The following is an 11,113-nucleotide window of genomic DNA, read 5'->3' as shown; positions in this document are numbered from 1 at the left end:
GAATGCAAATAGAATAGATAGCATTACTGTAATAACGTCATGTAGTCTTGATGGCCATACCAGCTACACCATTTAAGGATTAACCAGTTCAGAAATAATTTACAATAAATATGTGTACAGTTACCTGCTTCTTTTAAACAGCATCCATATACCACATGCTTAATGAATATTTACTATTAAATTCTATATTCAGTGGAACTTTACAATATTTCATTGATACCATTTTCGTACAATTTCAGATGCAAGATCGAAAAGTCTTAATTATCCTAATTGGGGCCTGCGTGGCATGCTTCATGTACCTTTTCGCGTTGCCATCATATACCGGAAGTCGCGGTTTTGTTTCTCCCCTTGATGAAGGAGAGCGTCAATTTTCATATCTGAAGGCACACACGTGGGAGGATACCTTGATTGGGAAAATGACATCAGGATCAGACATGGTTAAGAGTAACTCCTACACAATCTTACAACATGCTTCATCTCGGCTTGTCTTCAATGAAGCCATTACAAAGTACTGGAATCCAATAGATGGGGTCAATATGGATCTCCCATTCACATACAAGTCCTTGACAAATTACCCTGGAAATGGAACAAAGCTTATTGTATTTGATAATTGTCCGGACTGGTTGCGCTCAGCACTTAAAGGTACGATGAAGCTATGCAAATACAGCAACTGTTTGTTGTCAGAGAATCGCTCAATGATTGCAGAGGCAGACGCAGTGCTCTTCAATGGCAGATCGATAACCCCGACACCCCCAACCCGCACCCCGGGACAAGTGTGGATAATATTCGCTTGGGAGAGTCCTGCTCACCTTGCACACACAATGACCACAATGCAGACACTGAAATGGAGAAGAGTATTTAATTGGACTATGACATACAGAACAGATTCCGACCTCTTCGCGCCCGTGGGGATGTTTGTACCGACTCTGAAACTCCCCTCGTATCATGATCTTCTGAATATCGTGCAACGCAAGACGAAGGCAGTCGCTTGGTTTGTTAGCCATTGTAAAACAGTTTCAAGACGAATGGCATATGTCGAAAGGCTAAAGAAAATCATTGACGTTGACGTATTTGGACGTTGTGGGCCTGAGGAATGTTTAAAATCTAGGCCAGAATGCTTAAACATGCTGAACCATACCTACATGTTTTATTTGTCGTTTGAGAACTCCTTGTGTAAAGACTACATCACGGAGAAGCTGTACAAGACATTCAACGTGCCCTGCGTCCCGATAGTCCGGGGCGGGGCCGACTACAAACACCTAGTACCCAATGGGACGTACATCAATGCAGCTGATTTTTCCAACCCGGAGTCTCTGGGCTGGCATCTCAAGGGTCTTATGTCTAACACGTCTGCTTACATGGACATACTCATGAGGAAAGAACAGTACAGGGTTTTCGGGTCAAATCGTGGGAAGCAAATGGCATTTTGTGAACTTTGTTATCGACTTAATAAGCCAGGTACTCTGTGGGACACACAGACAGATGTAGAGAAATGGAAAAAAGAATGCCATGCACCAAGAGATCTTGGCTAGGTGAAACCAAAAGGATTAATGTTCGAATAATAAATTTACAGATTAATTAAAATACAGTGATTGTTGTAGGCCTTGAAGAGGCATGAGTATCGCAGGGACGGGGAAACAATTTGTTTTCAATTGAAGCAACTAGTGGTTGACGCCACCTCAACCAAAATAAGTCCGTGGGTTCGAACCAATGTGTTTTTGGGTTATCATCCTTGGTCAGTGGATGCAATAATCCCGATCATTTTAATGGGATAAACCCCTTTGTCAATTAACGTGCATAAGTCTCAGAATTAAGAGGTACACTTTGATATAATTATGCACTTTTCAAAACGTTGATTCTCTCACATTATCTCTAAAGATTGAGATATTCTGTAACGACCCAGTTTGTGATTATAAACAGATGTTCAACAAACAACATACATCGCAATATCTAACTATACACAAATAAAATAGTTGAAAACCCCCTGTATATTTAACAATGACTTGGTTGTACGAGCGTTGGCATTTAAAACCCAATAGCAATAAGCTCGGAAAAAAACGAATGTTGTTTCATAAAGACCCCTCTGACTATAAGTAAACATAAAAAGTTTATCCCGTTTTCAAATATTAATCATTATTCTCACAAAAACTCAGAGGCACACATCAATTCCACATCATGATTCATGATGAAAAAATGTCATTTTCAGTTCAAGATTACATTCATGACACAAATCATTGATAGCGGGAAACCCGCAACGTTCCCGAATAACAGCTTACAGCCTTCGTCTCCTCCCTCGAGAATGTCGTCTGATCTGTGGAAAAGGCAACTGCAGCCATTCCCCAATGAAAAGCTGCCCCCCAACGGGCCAGAGCATGTACCGATGGGTCCAGTGCCTGTACTCGACGCCCCAAAATGTCCTAAATATGCTATTGTGGTTAAGTGGTTAAGTGCAGGTGTTGCCACATCGGCATTCTGGCCATTACTGCTCCGGAAATGTGGTCGGGTGATATCGATGATGAGTGGGTGGTTGTCGAAATAATGTACAACAAATGATTGCAGGACGTTACGAATGTACCGATCATCATTGACAGTTCCTTGGATCCACACTACGCGTCACAGGCAACCTCAAACCATAACGGAACCTCCACCATACGGGGTCCTAGGTTTTATGTTCCTGGGTGTGTAGGCCATATTGTATCCCTGTAAACCCTTAATCGGCCATCCGTGACGTGGGGCCTCAGATTCCAAGCTGTCCGGGCCAAACACCATATTAAACGAATTTTCCGATGATGATCGGCAAGGAAGGGACGCATGATGACCCTTCTGGACTTCATACCCGCCGATTTCGGTCGATTCCTCAATGTTCTGGTGGACATCCGTCTATTGAGTAACCATTGGCGTTTCAGTCTGATGATTATGATATGATAATATCCTTATTGACGTCCTATGCTTTAGTTGGTCATGCTTGTCGAATGCACACCAACAATGCGCCATCTTTGCGCCTCTGATAATCTTTTTCGTGCCATATTCACAGACAACGCTTCAACAATGAAAGACGGTGACGTTAAATACCCACAATTGCGGTGTACATATATTGCAATGTTAATTTTAAAATGAATGGATGGAATGCTGCACGTGCATGTCGTACGGCGATGTGACGTTACAGTTGTCATTGTACTGTCCTATTATTTCGAAAGCAACACCCAATCTCATTAAAATCAGATCTTAGTTCTCGCAATTGCTAAACAAAGATCTGAGGACATCCCATTACCGGTCAAGTCAGAACGACCTTTCATCCGGCGACCAATCAACGCGTCGCTTACCAGAAAATGAAAATGGCAGTCGGAATGTTTCTAATGATGTAACCTCGAAAATGTTAACACGGGGTATTCTGAACGATTCCGTCAGAATTATCGTCTATCTCTCGCTTCCGTGGGATAAACATTTGAACGGAAGAGGCGTTGCACAGTACGCTGAAAGCACTGCCGTACAATTTCAACCATATATTAGACAAACGTTCGTTTGTTCAGTTTTCAAAATTTTAATGGAGAATTTTGTCAACATATGTTTCATGCGTAGTCTGAAATGGAAGTCGCCAGGTTGAAACGAATGACGTAAAGCTCGAGAAAGCTGCTTTCTAATTGTCTGATGTCGACTTTTTGTTAGTCGTTTCAGTAGTCGGTCAAAGTTCGCAAAGGGTCCTTCTGACGTGACCCGTAATGGGATGTCCGCAGTTCTTTGTTTAGCGATAGCGAAATCTGAGATCTGATTTCAATGAGATTGACAGAACCCCATTCTTGACATATTCAACACGAAACCTGCAGTAGTTACGAATGGGGATATTTCAGTATAACTTAGTTCCAGGTGTTCTTTGCTTTTTTCTTTGTGTATATATAGATCTTGGATAATTAATGTTGTCAAATGCAACAGAACTAAGTTGTAGGCCTATACATACGCTATTAAGCACGTCCGTTTAAATTGCTTTACTTCCATTCTGGAAAATGTAACTACCATATTACAACTCTGAAACAGAAAGTCACATGTACCTAGATGCTCTTACACAAAGTTATAATAAGCACTACAAACCGAACGAGCTCGAGTACCAGTGGCTAAAGCGAACAACGAGTAAAGTGTGTGAAGCCCATTTCTGGCGTCCCTGGCCTGATATAACTTACTTGAATACGTTATGAGCTGTAAAACCAAATCCACTGACTACGAATTTGAAGCATGTGTTGTACGTTACTGTAGCATACTGTAAATACAGCCTGAATTATACTGTTTGCAAGTGCTTCAAAGTGTGAATGACCATGACCAGTGTAAAAGTGAACTAAGAGTGAACTTAAATGAAGTATCCCACATTTTGTCAAGTTTCTCGTGACCTTGACCTTCATTGGAGGTTATCGACAATCTTCTAAAAAAAGAGACAATATACCCAAAGTTTGGTCAAATGTCTGTAGTTATAGTAGGAACACAATTTGGTTTGAAATGTGATAAAAACATGGTATATTAATTCTTACAATACTACAAAACTATGAGAAGCTGACACAGACGAAAAGCACAAGTAAGGTACACCGGTTTCTGAACGAGTTCGTAACCTGAAGATAGAACAGAAACTAACGCAACACTGCATGTGCATTCCGTTTGATGCAGGCGGCTGGGGGCCCCAAGGAAGAGGAGAAACCGCAACAGTGAGGCCAGATTTCAAATGTACCAACTGACACTTGTAGAGCTTGCCGATGAAACTGCTGATCTGCTATCCATTTAGAACAAACTTGTATACGCCTTCAAATATATGCCATTCGCCAAAAGCTTTCATCTGTTATATTGTTCCCCTCTCAGATAACATCGGTCAAGGGGGAACGGATGGTACAGTCGTCTCAGGCGCAGTGATTCGCTGTGCAGAGTTGCCAGAAACCTATGATTGTGGGTTCGAATCCAGGTTCGCCCCGATTATGTTTCTAGGTTTGTCAGCACCATACCCGTGCTCGTGGGTTTCACCGAAGTGGTAAACGTCTGGGAACTGCATCACTTCGGGATTTCCTCCCACATTAAGCTGACACGCCGTGATATAACAGGAATAATGTTAAAAACGTCGTTAAACCCAACTCACAAACTCAAGAACATCGGTCAAAACGAGTGCCAGGCTCAACAGCATGACCAGAGCGACCTTCTTTTCCCTCGAATTTGGACTAAAGATATGCAAAGGTCGCTCTCCTGACACTTCCCCGGAGTAATGCTGTGTGGAGCGTTAAACATCAAAAACAATAATAAATACTCAAGTTATCATGTGCACCATCTCTTTGATGCCTACTTCAAGTTGCTATCCAATCATATGTCAGGAAAAAATCAGGTCTGCACATGAGGTATATCAGGCAGTGGAAACCCAATTGCAGCAGTGGCAGAGCTCAAATATAAGCAAATAAACAAATGTTCCTGTGACTCCAATATTTTAGTGTATTTTTCAAACAATTAAAGTTTGGTTTTCAGTGTTGCTACAGAAAAGCATGCATTCCATGCAAAAGTTAACTTTTAGGCAAGGATCATGCATTTCACTACCCAAGAATGGACATAAAACATGTGCCTTAACGGGATTCCATATGCAATGTTTAGCATCATGCTGACAACATGTACAACCACTCAGAAAAACAACAAAATCACGCAATTATTCATGATTACGAAATGCCACGCTTGTCCGAAAATGAGCGTCTGCTGGCCATTGATATGCTTGAAGCAGGATCGAGTCAACGTGATGTTGCAAGATAATTTTACGTCCACAGACGAATGGCAGAGATAATCCTCGGAGAGGCAGGCCACGCGTAACCAATAATCGACAAGACAACTGGACTCGAACAACACATCTACGAAATCGATTCCAGCCAGCAACAGTGACTGCAAGAAGCATCCCTGGCCTTCGACGAATATCTTCACAAACCGTACGTCGTCGCCTCGAATTGTCGCCAGAAGACGCGCGAGCCGTCCCATTTTGACAGGAAACCACCGCCAAGCACGTCTACAGTGGTGCAGACAGCGTCTACGCTGGACGGCAATGCAGTGGGGACAAGTCCTATTCACTGCCGGGTCTCGTTTCAGCCACAGCGATTGACGGGTTCGAGTTGTACCGACGTCGAGGTGAACGTTACGTCAATCACAGCAAGACAGCAATTACAGCAAGACAGAGGATCCGTTTGATAGTGGTAGAGGGAAATCTCAATGGACAGCTCTACCGCGACGAGATTATCGGCGTTGTTGTTCTACCGGTTTATCGTCGTCATGGCCCAGGCATTACCTTTCAACATGACAACGCCAGGCCTCATATTGCTCGACTTGTTAGGACCCTTTTCAACAAAACAACATGAATGTCATCCCCTGGCCGGCTCGCTCCCCTGATCTCTCACCAATCGAGCACATGTGGGATGAGATGAATCGGCGCCTTCGACGTCAGCCACGTGTTCCACAGACACTCTATGAGTGACCATTGAATGATATTGAGATTGGGAGCTAGTGATTGATTGCATGGCACACATCAGATCTTTGTTGCAATGTCGCATATGTTTAGGAATACTGGATTGTTGATGTTAGATTTTCTATCTGTGGGTGGATTTGATTTTGTCTACAGGGATTCTTGATGAAACAAAATCCATTATCGTTCTATTTGTCCCGTGTATGTGAACATTACATTCCATTGATTCCATTACGTAAGAGCAGGTAAAATCCGTGCAGGGCGAAAAAATCTCAGACCCAATTACGTTTGTGCATACGTGCACGTGTTAATCGTTGTCCTATTTTCTATTCGTAATTGTATTACAGAACTGCCAAACTACTTCTTTTTGCTTCTGTTCACTTATTATATTTCCTTTGTTTCACATGAAGTTTAACCATACCATATCAAGAAACATTTAAGTGTATATGTTTCCTTCTGATCTTCTGTCTCAATTTGGTGTAACACACTTCAACACTTTAAGTTATGTAGTAGCGATAAGACCTGTACAAGGTAAACAAACAATTGCTCTCGTTATATTTGTATACTGGCATCCACGGCTGTCATTCTTGTTGTTCAATGACAATGGTACATTGATTGCTTCCTTTTCTCTTTTCCCCTTAAGAAAGATATGTTTTGGTTTTATTTATCATTACATTTACCTCAGTTTAGTGTATGACGTTCCATAAATTATGCATGGACAGAAAAAATAATCCTTGCAGTTGGACGAAACTCTATATATAGACATTTATTTTCTAAATGCGGCTATAAGGGATTTCATAAAGGCATGTTAAAGATGTCTAATTTAAATTATGTATTTATACAAAGAGAAATTCATGCGTGTGATAACCGTGTGCAACGCGTTGAACACGGGTGTGCAGCCCGTTCGTCACTCGCGTGCAACGCGTGTCACACTCATTAGAGGGGGAACAAACTTTTGACCAAAGGAGGACCCATATTTAGCTGAACCTGGAAGTGGTAACAAGGAGATAACCTTTTGATTTCCTGAGGAAAAATGTTAATACACATTTGATCATATGCACTTGCTGATGTTTCATTTTTAGATGTGATTTTGTTGGAAAATATGAGTACTGTTGTGGCTTCCACATGATGTTTTGCGATGGTGTTAAGAGAATACATGATCCTGTTAAATATTATTGCTATTCAAATGCTTTTTTGTGATTTGACATTAAACGTCTGCAGCACGACTTTCAGTGATCATGTTTATGAGGTTTGGTGGAGCATTGTTTTTATTGGACCTTAATTACTTTATGATGATTGGGTCTCTTTGTCTCAGCTCCATAGTCGTGACGCTGGGAAAGGGCAGCATTTAATTAATGGGAGTAGGTTATATCATGGAGGATACACTTGAGGGAGGGTGTTCTACTAATTACCGTACCACAGGAAAAGACCTGAGCGCGGGGTTGTGTGTAAGATGGCGTTGCATAATTGCCGCCAGGAGTGGTAAACATTGAGCTAAAGCAGTGTTGTTTTCACGGGCTTGCTGATTAAATTCCCAGCGCTGCAGTCCATATATCTTCTACTTGATCCTAGATACATCATTCTGGCATTTACAATTTATATTCTTCAACGTACATTATTGGTTTACTAGTCATATCGTTTAGAGTATTTGTCAATACTGTTCAATGACTGTTCCCTACACCCATCAATATCATAATTAATGAACATTAGTTTATTGTATGGATTTATATAAAGCTCTCACAAAGTATATGTTTTACATGCATGAAAGATGGGATTAAGGGAGAAAGAAATATTTTCCTGAACGTTTCCAAAAACTAGTGGAGTAAATTGGAAATGGCTGAACCTTTAGATCACATATCTCATAGGGTAACTTTCTAGAATAAAATAGAATAGCTAGAATTTTTCATATCTACAAACTTGTATATGCGTCAGTGTGGTTTATCAACACATGTGTAATGCTTATTCACGCTTGGATTGCCAGACTGAAATTGAACATTATGATAGCGTCAGCAGGGATAAAAGAGGTCATAAGACGTGGATCAGATGATCATACATAAATATGTTTCAGTTACATAGGCAGCAGACTAGATTATTTACAGCAATACAGTTCAAATATTGTGTTTAATAAAAGAAAACGTTGATTTTTAACACTCTTATTTTTGTACTATTTAACAAACTGTGGACTTTGAAGACATTTTCGCTCATTGCAATAACATCAAGGTAAAAATCTTATCTTTCTCTGAAATGCACGGGCATAGTTGCTGTCAAACATAAGAACATAATCAGGGCGGCAGGTGTTGACTTGTCGTGTGCCTTAAAGTGAGTTTAAACATGTCAAAAGCGATTGACCCTACAATATATGGCCATTTACTCCAACATTCTAACTGTCAATCGTCTTAACAGGATCATAACGTTTGTTATAATATCGACGACCTGTCTCTATGTCTTAAGTTGTTAATCGGTAACTGCGGTTCAAATTTTTTAACTTATTCATCTATTGTTGCAAACTTGCGATTATTTCGACCCAATATATCTGAAAAAATGCTGAAGTGACGAGACATATAAACTTACCCACAGACAATGTATTTTCCCAGAGAGTGTAGCACAATTTTATCAAAGTTTTATTTACAATTTGAAAAACCATAATAATATGAATATTAAAATTCATCATCACTTTTGAAGTTAACTAAAATGTCACCAGTTGGAAGATGTCACAGATAAACAAGGATTCCAACTAAGTTTGATCGTCACAGGTCTTTCCCCAATTTGCCAGCACATTGCAGAGGATTAACAGTTACTGTGAGTGAGCATGGTTTTACGCCGCTTTTAGCAGTTATACAAGCACAGAAGTCATGCCAAAACGCTCACAGTCGTTAGTGAGTAAACTCAATTGAGGATTAAACAAGTATCCATCAAACCTTTGAAAGCTAACATGTGAATAAACTAGTTTTCAGTTCACTGAAATACTGGGAAATACTGGGAACGCTAAACAACTTCATTGTAAATAGAGAAATGCACCTGTGAATGGTCAAGGTTTTAAATACCGAGTGAAATAAAGACGAGGTGCCAGCCTACACTGGAAATGTAACTAATGTTATATTTGGGATAACACTTTCTTAGTAAAGTACAGATTCTAGTACTTTTTTGGGTTGACTCCCGTCCGGGATTCGAACCCACACCTGCCAGGGTGTGGCACCTAATCACCAGCACACAAAGTCAGCGATCTAACGCACTCAGCCACCTAGGCTTCCACAAAAATGAAAGTCTGACAACTGGTAGTCTAGATGACGTACTTTGAGTTACCCCTGACAAGTGTAAATTGGCACGGCTCCCATGGCCGAAAGCTATGAATACACAATGCCATTTAGAAAGCGGTCAAATGTAACTAATGTTATACTTGTCAGAGGGGTACTCAAAGTACGTGATCTAGACTACCAGTTGTCAGACTTTCATTTTTGTGGAAGCCTCGGTGGCTGAGTGGGTTAGATCGCTGACTTTGTGTGCTGGCGATTAGGTGCCTCATCCTGGCAGGTGTGGGTTCGAATCACGGACGGGACTCAACCCAAAAAAGTATTAGAATCTGTACTTTACTAAGAAAGTGTTATCCCAAATATAACATTTGTTACATTTGACCACTTTCTAAATGGCATTGTGTATTCATTCACTGGAAATGCTGTATGCTGCATGTCCAGCCTCCATCAACACCTCCAGTGATCTTTTCGCGATTCCGACCCTTGCGCATAACCATTGTCATGACCTGGTTGAGTGACTTTCTTCCATCAAGGTGAAAGGATTACCCACAGAGAAAGAAAGGATTAAAATCCTATCCAAATGGTATAAGTACTCACAACCAATTTCCTCTGAAACTGTCACCTTTGGTATCCCCAACAATACTCACCATGGTCATTGGGCAAATGTAAGAATCACAAACCCTAACGCGGTTCTGTCTACATGATCACACTCGGTGATTGTGAAGATCTAAAATTCTATCAACAGTGAGACAAAATGGCTGTTCATATTCATTTCCAATATCCTCTTAGAATTAGTGATAAATGCCCACACAAAACTTTCTCTTAATAATCCTACAAAATACCAAACAGAAAGTTGTGTATGTGAAAATGGGATATCTTCCTACGTGAAAAAATAAGACATAAGCACTGATGACTGTTCTATCATAATTGTACTATCTAAAGCATAAATTTGGCGAACGAAAAACATTATATTTGAAGTCACCCTGAATGACTCACGTGGGCAAAACTTAAAACGAATATGTTCGCAATCCACAACAAATCACTTTATTAATGGCGAGCATTTACCAACCCGCGAAAATCGTGTCAACTTGGATATTCCCCTAGCAATAAACTCGCTTCTAAACTCACTACTGTTCTACTGTCGGGTTGCCACAATGGCTAGACTGGACCCTCATGGAATGGTTCATGCCATAAATGTCCAGCAATCGAACACAAATTAAGACGGGCCGACCTTGGGTTCAAGGTCTGGTGAACACAGGTCAATGGCCGCTCATTAACTCAAGATTCACATCTCACTGTTTTGATTTATCTCACTATCCATTTGATATATTTTCCAACTTCAACTGAAACCCGGTCACGTGTTACACTCATGGCACACGCGTGTGCAACGAGTGCCTCACGC

The 11,113-nt window shown here is 40.8% G+C and overlaps 1 protein-coding gene across 1 annotated transcript; it reads left to right on the top strand.

Annotated features, from left to right (window-relative positions):
- The first annotated feature begins 239 nt into the window (after nt 1-239).
- On the top strand, nt 240-1,532 carry LOC139447076 (alpha-(1,3)-fucosyltransferase C-like). Its single transcript, XM_071228229.1, has one exon. It carries the CDS (start codon nt 240-242, stop codon nt 1,530-1,532), a length of 1,293 nt encoding a protein of 430 aa, XP_071084330.1.
- The last annotated feature ends 9,581 nt before the right edge of the window (nt 1,533-11,113 follow it).

This window comes from Haliotis cracherodii, unplaced genomic scaffold (assembly GCF_022045235.1).
Source record: "Haliotis cracherodii isolate W230 unplaced genomic scaffold, xgHalCrac1.p SCAF_7, whole genome shotgun sequence".
Taxonomy (NCBI): domain Eukaryota; kingdom Metazoa; phylum Mollusca; class Gastropoda; order Lepetellida; family Haliotidae; genus Haliotis; species Haliotis cracherodii.
The sequence above is the reverse complement of the archived record's forward strand: the minus strand, read 5'-3'. Positions and strand labels throughout refer to the sequence as shown.

Coding starts and splice junctions, on each gene's coding strand:
- LOC139447076 (XM_071228229.1), top strand. CDS start 240: ATGCAAGATCGAAAAGTCTTAATTATCCTAATTGGGGCCTGCGTGGCA.